Here is a 15,429-nt window from a genome sequence, read left to right as displayed (position 1 = left end):
ACTCATGGATTACGTTGGAAATTATCTAGACTACTTTTCTATTTGCTGGAACTTAGTTAAATAATAGTAAAATTAGTGTAAACTACAAATTTAAAAACACTTTCGTTACAGATACGGTGGAAAAAAGTTTGAGTATATTTTGCATTGAAGAAATTTCTCCATCATTGGTTCAACCATGGGTCATTTTCGTAAAAAGATGGAGAAAGTTGGAGAAAAGTCAGAAAAAGCCGGAGAAATATTTACACCAGGCTATATTCGCGTTTTGAATCAGTAAATTTAGTTCAAGTAACTTAGTTATTTTATTTATTTATTTATTTATTTAATTAAAATGCCCTTAACAATTATAATTAACTATAGAATAAAACTTAGCATATCATTTTCAGCCAGAACGAATATTTAACATATACATGTATGTATATATGTTTCTTAAGTAACAATTTTATTTTTTTAACGTTAATTTTTTAGGGTAATCTACATTCACATCATCTTTGGGTCTTGCGATTAATCTTATAAAAAATCGTACTATTATAGAATACTGTTTTATTTATAATTTGCGTATTCAACCTCCATTTGTGTCTTTTAAATTTTTAAATTTCAACAACGATTGAATAATCTTTTCAGTATTCAGAGCAATTTGTAAATACAATATTCAAATTTCGATATTCAATATTCAATATTTAAATCCGAATATTCCGTTTACAAATTGCTCTGAATTTTGAAATGAAGCAATTTGTAAATACCTTCAGAGTAAAAAAAAATTTATATTAATTACCAATCGAAAAAAAAAGGAATCATCAAAAAAAACCATGGATTTTTCAGTCGCTATTTCTTGAAAAACAAAAAAAATTCGAATTTAAATACAATTTAATTTTTTTTATAAAAAATTGCGAATACACGTCTGACGAAATTGACGCTTTTTTAAGATACTCCATCATTTGTTGATTTGATGGTTTCATTTCTTTTTTTAAAAAAAACATGATCATTATTTCATTATGAGTTTTTATTTTATTTGCACTATTTATTTCTGTGCAAAAATAAATTTCAAACTTCCCAAATAATAATAATTATAATCATAATCATAAGCGAGACTTAAGATGGCGCTGCTTAATTTTTTTTTTTTTTTTTCTCTCTTAATGACGCCATGACAGTTGCTGTCTCTCTCTCGGTCTCTCTCTTTTCACGATCCCCAGGCATTTTTGTCATCCAGGCCAGATCGTCCTACTTGTCGTATACATAATCAGAACTTGAAAATTATTATTTTAAAATTATCATTAAATTAATTAAAGTGAAGGTGATAAGTTGGATTGTATTGATAAAAGTTGGACGATCAAAATTAGAGACAGTGTCGAAATAAATATACACACATATTTTTTTTTTCTTTTTTTTTGACGCATATTGTTCTTTGTTATTTTCGAGGGCAACACGCGATCATTTTTATTTTTTAAAGTCATCATATCGTTTATTGTTATTTTTTTAATTTTGCATTAAAAATATACATTTATTAAAAAAACAATGGCAGAGGATCCATCAGCACCTGAAGTCATGATTCTTGATGATGAAGATGAAATAATTATTGATGATGCTTTTGAAAATGAAGAAAAAGAAGTGTAAGTTTTACTCAAAAAATAAATTTAAAAAATCACATCATTTTCTAGAATGTTCTTATCCAATTTTTAACTTTTTTTTACATTGTGCTTAATTTTGACCAGATAATTGCAATATGCATTTTTTAATTATTTTTTTCTCCAACACAATCAATCTTGATGCTTGTTGTTGAATATGATTTTTTTTTTTTTTTATTATTTATTTTCATACTTGTGTTACCTAATACAATCGAGGTTAGAAATCGTTTTTTTTTTTTCCTTTTATTTTTATATATTACTAAAAAAATATGTAAAGTAATTATTTTTATGTAGAAATATATCCTTATTATTATTTATTTTTTCAAGGTTCAAGAAAGTATGTTAATATTAATAAAAAAAAAAAAAAAAATTAAAAATTGCAACTTGCTGAATCACATGACAATAAATTTCAATATCATGAATAATAAATTATTGATAATCCAAAAATATAAAATTTACTCTTATCCAAATTAGGTAGTTAAAATTAAAATTTCCATTTTATTTTTTTTAACAGTAATTATTTAATCAAGTAAATAAAAACTTGTGAATGAATTTTATAAATTAGGTCATCATTCTCTGCATGTCTCATTGAAAAAGGGCAAAAAGAAAAAAATGAATATAAAAAATCACCATAACGGTACACTACTCAATAATATGTACATGCATTTTTATTTTTTTATCAACATAAATAAATAAAAAACAACATTCTACATCCGCATTGTTTAATAACAAAAAAAAAAAACATCTATGAATTTAATTTAGCTAATTTATTAGTGTATTTATAAATGGAATTGTTGAAAATATTTTATTGTTGTTGCAGTCTTGCTGAAGCTGAAATAGAAGCAGCTAAAAAATTATATCAAGAGAAGCAATATAAACAGGCACTTCTTGCATACACAAAAGCAATTGGTAATTATTCTATTAAAATAAAAAAATAATTAACATTTCTATTATCTAAAAAGAAAGTTTAACTGACTGTAAACATTAATCATGTTGCGTCATAATAACAAAGTCAGCCAGATGATTAAAAATATATCAATTTAATTTCAGAATATTGTCCAAATGTTGCTAAATACTATGGTAATCGTGCTGCATGCTACATGATGCTTGATCAGTATCGTGATGCATTGATAGATGCCAAAAAATGCATTGAAGTTGATCCAACCTTCATCAAGGTATTTTAATTAATTTCCTTCAGCTGATTTGTACTATTTTATTACTTAAAAAATATATATTTTTGATTTATTAATTTTATTAATTTAGGGATACACAAGAGTCATCAGATGTTGCTTAAAACTTGGTGAAATAATTGAAGCTGAAACAATTATGAATAAACTAAATCAACTTGATCCAGTACAAGCAAAATTAGCTGAAGTTGAACAAAATGAAATAATTCATGTTCAACGTTATCTTCGTGAAGCTGATGCTGCCTATGCAAAACGTGATTACCGAAAGGTAAAATAATAATATTAAATTAAATTAATTATGCTCAATGATTAATATTAAATATATAATTTAAAATTTTTCAGGTTGTTTATTGTATGGATCGATGTTGTGACGTCAGTAAATATTGTTATCGTTTTAAATTAACAAAAGCTGAATGTTTAACACATCTGGAACGTTATCAAGAAGCCCAAGAAATAGCAAAGTTAGTATTTCATTGTTGTAAAATCATTTTATTTATATAATTCAATATGTTAATGTGTAAATTAATAGCTATTTATTTTTAAAACCCACACATTGCTTGAGCCACAATAGTCAAGGTCTTTTATTGAATTAATTTTATCAATTGTTTTTGTGTTACTAGTGACATACTCCATGTGGACAGATCGAATATTGATGCAACATATGTGAGAGGTGTTTGTTTATATCATCAGGATAATGTTGATAGAGCATTTATGCATTTTCAAGAAGTTCTACGTCTTGCTCCTGATCATACCAAGGCACTAGAAATATACAAGGTAAATTATCTTTAAATAAGTAAATATTTTTTGATGTTAATTTGTTATTTTTGTTGGTTTTTCACAGAGAGCAAAATTATTAAAACAAAAAAAAGAAGATGGTAATGCATTATTTAAATCTGGACGTTATCAAGAAGCATACAATCTTTATACACAAGCATTATTAATTGATCCAAAAAATAAAATGGCAAACATTAAATTACATTATAATCGTGCATTAACAGCATCAAAACTTGGAAGATTAAATGAATCAGTAACTGAATGTACTGAAGCATTAAAATTAGATGAAAATTATTTAAAAGCATTATTAAAACGTGCAAATTGTTATATGGAATTAAAGGATTATGAAGAAGCTGTACGTGATTATGAAAAAGTATATAAAATAAATCAAACAAGAGATCACAGAAGATTATTGAATGAAGCTAAAGAGGCACTTAAAAGATCAAAGAAAAAAGATTATTATAAAATATTGGGTATTGATAGAGGTTCATCAATTGATGATATTAAAAAAGCATATAGAAAACGTGCATTGGTACATCATCCAGATAGACATTCAAGTGCATCAGATAGTGAAAAAAAAGAACAAGAAAAAAAATTCAAAGAAATTGGTGAAGCTTATAGTATACTTTCTGATCCTAAAAAAAAAGCTCGTTATGATAGAGGTGATGATATGGATGAATATGATCATGGATTTGATTGTAAGTTGAAAAATTATTTAATTAGAAATATATTTAATTGATTTTATTTTAATTATTAATTAATAATTTGTTTGTCTTTGTTTTATTTCAGTATCAAGATTCACCTCAGAGTCTGGCTTTGAAACATTTTTCACAAAACCAGAAACAAATGGAGCATTTAAATTTCGTTTTGGTGGAACACATGAAGGTTTTTCATTTTGATTCTCTCAGCAACGATTTGAATAATTATCTTATTAATTTATACATCATTCAATTATCATTATTTGTTAATTCAATGTATATTAAGATTTTTAAAATGAAAAAAATTATTTATAAGCTTGTCGAACGTAATATTTTGCAATATTTTATTGTTTAAATAATTTAGCTTAATATGGAAAATTAATATCATTTAATGGAAAGGTTAATAATCATTGGAATATTTGTGTTGCTTGAAGAATCTTTAGACAAACTTATGAATAATAAGCTCCCTGTTCTTTTTAGACGAAAATTTGTAGACGTCATTTTAAATAAAAAAAAACAAAAAGGAAATCCAACAACACTGATTAAATAACAAAAAAAAAATTAATAATTATTGATAGAAAAAGCCCAAATAATAATACCTTAATATTAAAATAACATTAACAATTAATGATAAATATTTTATTTAAATATAATTAAGTTTTTTTTTTTTTTTACATTTCGACACTACGTAAATAGATTTTTTTTTCCAAATTTCGTGACAAGATAAAACATTAAAACAAAAATAGAATAATTAATTCAAATTTATTTTTATTTTTTTTATTTTCAATTATCAATTAGATTAATAAAATATTAAATTACAAATTTTATTAAAATTTTTGTGTCAATTAAAATTTTTTTTTTTTTTTCGATTTTTAATAATTTTATTTTAAAAAAATTACGAATTAAAAATAATATGACTATTGTATGCTCTACATAGATAATAATCAAACTGACTATCATTATTAAAATTCAAGAAAAAACATTTTTATTGTGGAAAAAAATGTGTGTTTTGATTAATCAACAATGTATACATGTTTTTTCGTCAAAAAAATAATACAATAATTAATGTATCATTTTTAAAAATGCCTGGTATTGTTTTTGAGCTTTTAGATGATAATTAATGCTGTTAAAAAATTTTTATACGATGCTAGATAATTTAGATTGATTGCTTGAATACCAGGTTGACATGCTTGAATAAAAAAATAATTAAATCAATTACTTTGTTTCAATAAATAATATTTAAAATTGATAATTATTGTTTTGTTATTTTTAATTTATTTATTCATTAAAACAGCCAGGTTAAAAATATTTTTATATATTATTTATTAAAATTTTGCTTGATTCAAATTAATCCTCATTTGTGTGCATTTGTGTGTCGATGAAATTGGAGAAGAGAGTGTGTGAAAGAGAGAGAGAGAGAGGAAAGAGAGAGATAAAAAAAAAAAAATAAAAAAAACAAATGAACCGAGAATGTGATTCTTGGGATTATTGTGTTTTGTTTACTCAAATGTCTTTCGAAGTTTCGACCAACAACAACCAACGGTCACTGCATAAATCTTCTTCATATCATCATTTTTATATTTCACACAATATATTTTATTAAATATACATAAAATAAAAACACACAGTCAGTTTTTATTTACACCATCAGCCAAGACAAAGGTAAAATACATTTTTTTTTCTATTTTTTCTTTTTGTAACTTAAATTAGCAAAATAAACATTAAATAAAAAAAAAAATGCAAAAATATTAATTAATTTTTGTTGTACAATTTAATTGTTAATATAAACAAAATTAATTTGTTATAAATTTTGCATTATTTTAATTATTAACAGGCTTTCAGTGAAATTGTGTGAGAGACAAAATTAAAATGACTCGTTCAAAAAAGTCTAAAAAATCAAACAACAATCATCAAAGTAATTTGAGTCATGCAAAATCAAATAAACAAAAAGTTGTTGATGAAAATGTTGATCCTGAAAATAAACAACAACAACAACAACAACAAATAAACAATAAAATATTACCAAAAATTTGTTTAAGTTGTGGAATTTTATCTCGTGAAATACCACACGAGTGTTTGGCTAAAAAAAAAATTTGTTTAAAGTGTAATAAAAGAGGTCATTATTCACGTGTTTGTCAATATTCTGAAAGACAAGATAATGATGATAAAAATAATAATTTATCTGATACTGATGATGTGGATGAAAAGTGTTTGTTGAAGGAAACTAAAATAAATGAAAAAAAAAATCAATTAAATGATAAAAAGAAAGAAGTTGTTGATGCAAATACTCGGTGAGTTTTTATTTATTTAATTTTTAAATGATAAACAACAAAATAATGATGATTTTCTATTGTTATTTGTTGTAGAATTAATAAAATGAAAGAGATGGCTAATTCTTTGTACAAAAAAGGAAACTTCGAGGATGCTTTGACATATTATACAAAAATAATTGGTAATTAAATGCAATATCAAACAAAAAAAATGATCAAATTAATTTACAATATTTATATTTAATTTCAGCTGAATGTTCCAATGATGCGTCTCATTATGCAAATCGTGCAGCATGTTTAATGATGACTAAAAATTACAAAGAAGCACTTGTTGATGCTAAAAAATCTGTTGATATTAATCCAACATTTATCACGGTAAATAAATTAATTAAAATAATAATTAAATTATTGTTTAATAAAATATTTTAAATTATTTCAGGGTCATGTTCGTGTTGCCAAGTGTTTAATGATACTTGGAAAATTCATGGAAGCTAAAATATGTCTCAATAAAATATCACAAATTGATCCAACAAATGAAGTTGTTAAAAATGAAAAAATAAAATTATCCAAAGTCCAATTGTGTATGGAAATTATGAATGAAAGTATTGCCAATGAAAAATACAATTTAGCACTTGAAAATATAAATGAAATTTTAAAAATTTCAACTCACTCTGATTTTTATAAAATAAAAAAAAGTGAGTGTCTTGCATACATTGGTAATTATGAATGGGCTGAACAAATAGCCAATGAAGTATTACAAGTTGATAAAACAAATATTGATGCTAAATTTGTATTGAGTCTTTGTTTGTATCAATCAAATGTTAATTCAGCTATGGATATGTTGATGGAAGTTCTTCGTGCTGTTCCAGATCATCCAAAAGCTATGGAAATATACAAGGTAATAAAATTCTTCCAATAGAAATTAATATACTGACCTTTTGCTGATTACAATTTTAACAATGATAATTAATTTGTTGATTTTTCCAGAAAGCTAAAACTTTAATTGGCAAAAAACATGCTGGTAATGTTGCTTATAATAAATATAATTATGCAAAAGCTTATAGCTTGTACAGTGAGGCTCTAAAAGTTGATGAAAATAATATTGGTATTGCAAAAAAGCTTTATTACAAAATGGCAAAAGCTTCATATAAATTGAAAAATTATAAACAATCAATTGAAGATTGTAGTAAAGCCTTGAAAATTTTTCCAAATAACATTGATTTTTTGATACATCGTGGTGATTCCTACATGAAAATATGTGATTATAAAAGTGCTGTTGAAGATTTGACAACTGCACTTAGACTAAATCCTTTTTCAAATGGTACATATTTATTTTACAATTAAACTATTAATTTAAATAATTAATTAAATGCCTGATTTTTTTTACAGAATGTCGTCACTTGTTGTACGAAGCAATGACACTTTTAAAAGTAAGTAAATCAAGCAAATCAAAGTATCATGATATTTTGGGTGTTAAAAAATCAGCATCTCTTGATGACATCAGAAAGGCTTATCATGAAAAAGCCATGTTACATCATCCAGGTATGATTATTATTATTTCTTTTTTTTTTATTAATAAGATAAAAATAATTTTAATTTCATTTTTGGTTTTTGTAGATCGTCACTCGAATGCCACGCAAGAACAAAAAATGTTTAATGAAAAAAAATTCAAAGATATCACACAAGCTTATAGAAAATTGACTGAAAAGTAATTATAATTTTTTTCTATTTAATTTGTTTATTGATAAAACAATTTGGTGTTTTAAAAAATTAATTTGATATTTAGTTTTTAATAATTTTTTTGATACAACTATTTTATTTTTGTTTTTTATTGTTTTAGAAATTCGTCGGGCTATGATGATGATGATGATTCTGATGATGAAGATGACGATTTTTATATGTACAAGACTGGTGATTTCTCCGCTTTTATATTTACATCTTTAATTCGTAATTTTTTTGGCTAAAAATCTTTTTTTTTTCTTTTTCTTTTTCACTTTAATATTACATTTCGATTTTTTATTTATCATTAATTATTAATAATTTAAAATGTTATTTTTTAAATTTGAGATTTTCTAGTGACATTAAAAATACTACGTAATAAATAATTTTACATAAAAAATAAAATAAAATAAAATCCACAAAAAAAAGTATTAAAATATACATTTTTTTTGAGTATTTTCATTTTTTTTATTTTTTTCATGTTTTGATTATTTTTACCGTCAAAAGTGTCATTAAAAATTTCGAAAATTTTATTTCAAAATGTTAAAAATACTCGGCAACGATTTACTCTCAATCGAAAAAGAAAAAAAAAAAATTATTTCATAATTTTTGATTTAATGGTAAAACATATTGTTAGAAAAAAAAAATAAAATTTTGTATTGATTACAAAAATGAATGAAACAAAATAGTATAATATAAACTGTTAACAAATTTTTGTATCAACAAAAAATATAAATATCTTTCAAGTATATTTTACAAGATTTAAATAAAAAAAAATTGATAAAACTAGATTTAAATTTCTAATCTTTGTTAATTTTATTTTTAATATCGTTCAAGCAACAAAGGTGAAATTTAAAAATAATATTTTTTCCAAACAGCTACATTAAAATATAATTAAGAAATAAGAATAGTCAATTGAAATAAAGATATATTTTACTATTAAAATAATTATTGAAAAAAGTTGAATGAATTTATAAAAATCACTGTTCAATATTATGAATTATTTTATTGATGGCACTGATGAGCAATGAGCAGGATGACTGCTGACATTGCCAGATACTGTTTCGACATTTACCTGATAACCAAATTCACTTGGTACAAGATTTTTAAATTCCCATGAATGCACGTCTTTACTAACAACAACTGGATCAACATCAACAAGTGTACCAGGTGGCTGATGATGTAGCCAAACTTTGTATCCATCAAAATCAGTTTGTTCACTTGGAGCTGACCATACAACACGCAAACTTGTTGGTGCTATTGATGACTGATTAACAATGACACTCGCTGGTGGTAATGGCCTTGTTCGACACTCAACTTTAATTGGTGTTGACACACGATATCCTGAATCACTTTTAACTGAAATATTATAAGCTCTTCCGGGAAATAAATTAACAAATGTCATTGTTGTTTTATCAATTTTTTTAGAAAATTTTTCATCTGAATTTTCAATTTCAACTCGATAACATTGTGATAATCCAAATGATGGAAGCCAATTTATTGTTATTGTTTTTTCAGTTGTTGTTATTGAATTAAAATTACCTGGTGGATTTGGTACTGTTGCAAAATATCTTGGTGAATCATGACAAAATAGCGTCTTATTTTTTTTTTTATCACGAACACAAATTTCAATTTTGTAATTACCACCAGGTATTAAATTTTTAAACGTGTAATCAGTCACAGTTGGTTCAATAATATGTTCATTAAATGCTACGTCATTTGTATTTTGTATTTTTAAAATAATAAATATATTATTTATATTTATGCCTGTTGATTGAGGCAATTTTACCTCAGCTGTTACATTTGTTATATTAAAAACTGTCAAATTTTCAGGTAAATTCCAATTTGTTTCACTTTTTGCTTTAATCACCTACAATTAAATAATAGTTTGACTTTATTTTTCATTAAATATATTGTCTAAATTAATAATATACATACGTTTAATAAAAATATAAATATTAATACAGTCTTGATCATTTTAAAAGCTTCACGAAAATTAAAATACTATTTTTAAGCTGACGTGAGTTGGATCCAGCTCTGGACTGATTGCTAGGAAAAAAATAAAATATGTTTGTAACTAATAATAATGGGGTCAATGTATTTTTGTCTATTCTAACACGTACATAATTGCCTCAAGCATGTGACATCTTTTTTTATATAAACATATGCATTAAAATATCATTAAGAAAAGAAAAAAAAAAAAATAGCTAATTTAAAAATAATCAGTGGAAGGCAGATAAAGAAATAAAAAAAAAAAAAAACTTTTACTATTAATATAATGAAATGATTCTTTAAATTAAAGTGCATGAGGAAAAAAACGTAACGGAAATTTTCAAATGTTGTTCGACTCAAACAAAAGGCATGTATTATTTTTTAATTAATTAAATTTTTTTAGATTTTATTTAGATTTGTAGTTTGACAAAAAAATACAAAAATTACAAAAATAAAGCACCTTGTAATTTTTTAACCGACGTAAAAATATTTTTCCGAGTTTTTCCGAATTTCTCCCATTGATTGACCCATACGGAGAAATGTCAGCGATTTCGGAGGAAATTCGGAGAAATTATTTTACACGTTTCTCCACTAATTTCTCCGCAAGCGGGAATTTAGAATAGCAAATTAGTTTGAAAAAATAAAAAAAATAAAAGTCAAATCAGGATATTTTCAATGAAAAGGACATTATCAGGACTGATCAGGACATTCTATATGAAATGGACATTATCAGAACTGATCAGGACATGTCCTGATAGTTTTTCGCATATGGTAACCCTAATCATCAACAGAAGTACACCTCAGCTCACATAATCTTCTATTATAATATTGCATCTTTTTATTATTTTATCATCCTGAATGTTGTCGTAATTACAAAACCGTTAGCAAAGGTAATAAACCAAAGTCAACTTATCAATTCTTTATTCACGTAAAACTTCAATTAAAAATTCAAAAATAATAAAAAACATTAATTATTTGTTCAAAAAAAAAAAAAAAAATGTAAACATGTGTACCCTACATAGAAAATATTAATGTTTTTTATTACCTTTAAATTTTTAATTAAAGTTTTACGTGAAGAAAAAGGATACGAAAAAAAAAACAAAAGTACAAAAATCAAATACAAATTATTACAAAAATAAAAATTTATAAAATGAAAAAAATATTTTTAAAAGTTTCAAAATTTAAAATAAAATTTTATTATTTTATTCTTTAACATTTGTTATCATTCATCAAGTGTTAAATAAAATTTCCACACTTAATTACTATTTTTAGAATAACGTGAAAATTAGAAAATTTAAAACTTAAAAACAACAAGTACAGCATGATTAATGAAACATTATTTAACTATATATGAACAAAGGTAAAATTAATAACGGTAAAATTAACATCAATTAATTTTCAATCCATCATAAAAGTGACCAATGTGTTTGTGCTTTTCGTTTTATTATTATAAATAGGTTTTTTTGTTTAACCACAATAGAAAAAAAAAAAAAATATTTCCAATAAACTTCCACCAAATGAAACAAGAAACAAGACTAATTGAAAATCTAAACTTTTCATTACTCTTGATTATAATAGAACAAGAGTTCATATTGTTGCTGTTGTTTGCTTGTTTTTTTTTTTTTTTTTTTTAATTTCAAGACTTTTAACCCTTTTAACAACCACTATTGAATATAATAATTAAATTTTTTTTTATTCTTTTCAACTATTTTTTATTTTAATTATCGTTTTACGTTTTATTTTCTAAATAAAAGCAGCTTTTTTATTTTTTTTACCATTTAGAAATTCAATTAGGCTTTTTTTTCTTGTGTCTTGTCTAGTGTTTTTTTTTTTTTTTTAAAAAAAAAATATTATCTCACAGTTGGAATCGTTTTTTTTTTTTTTTTTATTTTAAAGTGTACATACCTGAGGGAGCCGACAAAAAGCTTCCGTCCGTATCTATTGTGTTCATATACTATCTCAACTCGGATGCGAATAAACTCGGTGAAAAAAAAGAAGAAAAAAATAAAAAAATAAAATGAATGATAGCGGTAAAACGCCTCTGTTTAAATGTAAATGACTGGGGAATTTAAAAAATAGCTATATAGATTTAAAGGTCAATTGCAACGGTGAATCGATGCAATTACTTTTTCACAAATTCATAGAGAAAATTCTTTGATCGTGTTTGTGGTCAATAATAATTTTCACGCAATTTATTTCATTCATTTTAACTCGAAATGCAATTGAGTATTTTTTTTTTTTTTACTCGTCAAGTTTTTTTTATTTTTAATCGAATTTTAATTAAAAAATTTTATTGCGTTTTTTACTATTGAAAATTACCGAAAATAAAATGAATAAAAAAATTTTTTTTTCTGGTTAAATAGTAAAGCGATGTTATTTGAAAGAAAAAAAATTTATTAAAAAATTGATAATTAAAATTTGGCTCATGATTTATTGGAATAAAAAAAAAATTAAATTCAGCTAATTTTATTTGAAATGTGAAAATTTAAAATTACATCGTAACAAGAAGTTTTTTTAAACTACAAAAAAAAAAAAAGAAAAATCAATTTTAATTTTAAAATATATGTTATGATGGAATTTCAATAAGAATTTAAAAAATAATATTCAATTTATAGATGAGTGAGCAAATAAAATAACTCGTCAATGTATTTTAATATTAAATATTTTTCACTTTAGCAAATATATATTTCTTTTTTTATTATTAACAATAAAGTTTACAAAATTTTTCATTTTATCTCTTTGCATTCAAGTAAACTGTACAAAATTTTAATGAAAATTTTAGTCTCTATGTTTATAAAATATATATATTTTATCAAAACGAAAATAGCTTATGAGAGATTTTCACGTCATTCAAATTTAAATTAGTTTGTCTAATCTCAGAAGAGCAAAACAAAATACTGTCCAGCATAATAATGTATATAATTAATTTGCTAATTTATTCTGCATATTTAGAAATTATTTAATTCTCAAAATCTAAAGGAAAAAAAAAATAAAACTATTGCAATTGTTTTATTAGCAAAATGAAAAACATAAAATTAACAAGCAATTGATTTAATTACGAGTGCTTTTATAAGTTATTAATTATTAATATATATGAATTATTAATAACTTGTAAATGATATATAATATTTATTATTATTTTTTGGATGAAATGGAGATGGTTGTTTCGAGAGGACAGACTAAACACCATTCCATAACTCAATTACATGAGAGAATACATGTTCTGTGCCATTTTCATCATCATAAAGTACTCATGTACTCATGTACCAAACAACATACACAATACACCTTTACCTATTTCATTTTTTTTTTTATGTTCTTGAAAATTTTACACTTGATGTTTTTGTTCATCCAGTTATCTCACATTTCACGCTCTGAATGTTACATCAACATTCATGTTGATAAAATAAAATTTTTATATTTTTAACAAATACAAAAATATTTGTTTTTTAAAAATAGTTATGTATATCATTAATTCATTTGTTTATTTAAAAATTTGAAAAACATTCAATATTAAAGATGAAAAATTTTTAGCTTGAAGAAAAAAAATATAATTTTATTTGTTGTTATAAAAAAAACAAGTACAAATTCAAGTATAAAAATAATTTAAATATATTTTAATTTTATTTTAAAATAATAAAAGTTTGTAAAAATAAAAAAAAAATATTATTTTTACATTACGTTTTAAATAATAACTTATTGATTAAATTTTATTTTTTTTAAATGTATATATGCGTATACAACTTTTTATAAAAAAAAAATAATTGAAAAAAATTTTTAAAAAAATATGAAAAACTTGAAAAGTCATATGACTTGCATATTATTACCCAACCAACATGAAAACAACATTATGTAAAATCCTTCAACAATAAAATAACAATATGCCAAGAATCAAAACCTCAGTATAAAAATAATTGCATAACTTTTTTCATTATATATATAAATTTTTATTATAAATAAAAAAAGTAATCTTGAATTTTTTTTTCTCGACTTAAATATTATTATTTATAATTTTCAACAGATACCTATTTAATTTATTTTATTTCATTAGAAAAACTTTTTAACCATTAGGTAAAAAAAAGTCCTTAACAAACTCCAGCACAGTAACAATTTTTTTTTTTTTTTTTCATAATTTCTCTGCTAGAAGCAATTTTTATCTTTTTGAAAAAAATAAGATAAAAAAATAAAAAACTAGATACAAAGGATAAGTTGAGATATTTTTAACAAGTTTTTTTCTTTCTATGATTCTTTTTTTTTTTTTTTCGCTGCATAAAAGCACATATTTAAATGGGATTTTAAAGAGAGGATAAACTTGAGAAGAAAAAAAGAAAAAAAAGCTTATAAATATTGTAGGTACGTGTTGAAAGGTTGTCCACGTGGTCGACCTCAATATTAATAATAATAATAATAATCTTTTTGTTAAATATTTAGCAATAAAAAAATATATATTCTTTTGGCTATATAACTTTATAAAAATGTTTATGTATTTATTTTATTATTTTCCGGATTCCTACACGTGAAAAAATTAGAAAAAAAAAATTTTGAATATGAAAATATTTTAAAAACATATATTTAACAATAAAATAGATAAAAAAAATTGGCTTTAATTTCATTTTATAATTTATATCTACGTATTGAATATTAATTGTAGTTTTTTAATAAATTATTATGAGTATTTAAAATTGTCATTGAAATTAATTACGTTAAATAATTTAATTGATTGTTTGCTATTAACAGTAAAATTTATATTAATTATAATAGTTGAATATTTTTTTTTTAATAAAAAAAAGCTAGAAATATTATTTACAAAATATTTTTGTGGTAAATTGATAATTTTAGTTTGGATTTCAATTAAAATTCATAGAAATAAAAAACATTGAAAAATCAGCTGAATAGTAATATATAAAACAGGAAACATTTTTTTTTTTTTTTTTTTTTAATAATATTTAACGATAAAAAATAATATATCTTTGGTTTTTGGCTATATAAATTTATATAAATGTTTATGTATTTATTTTATGATTTTCCGAATTCCTACACGTGTAAAAAAAAAATTAAAAAATGAATAAAACCTTGAATTTGAAATTTTTTAAAATGGCTTGATTCCATTTGATAATTTATATTATTTATTTATTAATTTAAAGTTGCCCCTAACATAACATTTTTT

The 15,429-nt window shown here is 22.9% G+C and overlaps 2 protein-coding genes across 2 annotated transcripts; one reads left to right on the top strand and one right to left on the bottom strand.

Moving 5' to 3' along the window:
- The first annotated feature begins 1,149 nt into the window (after nucleotides 1-1,149).
- LOC122859631 lies at nucleotides 1,150-8,542 on the top strand. Its single transcript, XM_044163313.1, has 16 exons — nucleotides 1,150-1,607; nucleotides 2,443-2,531; nucleotides 2,673-2,797; nucleotides 2,886-3,077; nucleotides 3,152-3,270; nucleotides 3,430-3,583; nucleotides 3,651-4,281; nucleotides 4,373-4,468; nucleotides 6,140-6,572; nucleotides 6,648-6,733; nucleotides 6,802-6,926; nucleotides 6,991-7,449; nucleotides 7,539-7,872; nucleotides 7,941-8,093; nucleotides 8,169-8,259; nucleotides 8,392-8,542. The coding sequence occupies exons 1-16, from the start codon at nucleotides 1,513-1,515 to the stop codon at nucleotides 8,513-8,515; spliced, it is 3,306 nt and encodes a 1,101-aa protein (XP_044019248.1). The 5' UTR covers nucleotides 1,150-1,512; the 3' UTR covers nucleotides 8,516-8,542.
- A 727-nt stretch (nucleotides 8,543-9,269) lies between these two features.
- On the bottom strand, nucleotides 9,270-12,276 carry LOC122858626 (tyrosine-protein phosphatase 10D-like). Its single transcript, XM_044161610.1, has 3 exons — nucleotides 12,168-12,276; nucleotides 10,209-10,319; nucleotides 9,270-10,140 (listed from the first exon to the last, which is right to left on the bottom strand). The coding sequence occupies exons 2-3, from the start codon at nucleotides 10,245-10,247 to the stop codon at nucleotides 9,271-9,273; spliced, it is 909 nt and encodes a 302-aa protein (XP_044017545.1). The 5' UTR covers nucleotides 10,248-10,319; nucleotides 12,168-12,276; the 3' UTR covers nucleotide 9,270.
- Between the last annotated feature and the right edge of the window lie 3,153 nt (nucleotides 12,277-15,429).

Source organism: Aphidius gifuensis, linkage group LG6, assembly GCF_014905175.1.
Source record: "Aphidius gifuensis isolate YNYX2018 linkage group LG6, ASM1490517v1, whole genome shotgun sequence".
In the NCBI taxonomy this organism is placed as follows: Eukaryota; Metazoa; Arthropoda; class Insecta; order Hymenoptera; family Braconidae; genus Aphidius; species Aphidius gifuensis.
The sequence above is the reverse complement of the archived record's forward strand: the minus strand, read 5'-3'. Positions and strand labels throughout refer to the sequence as shown.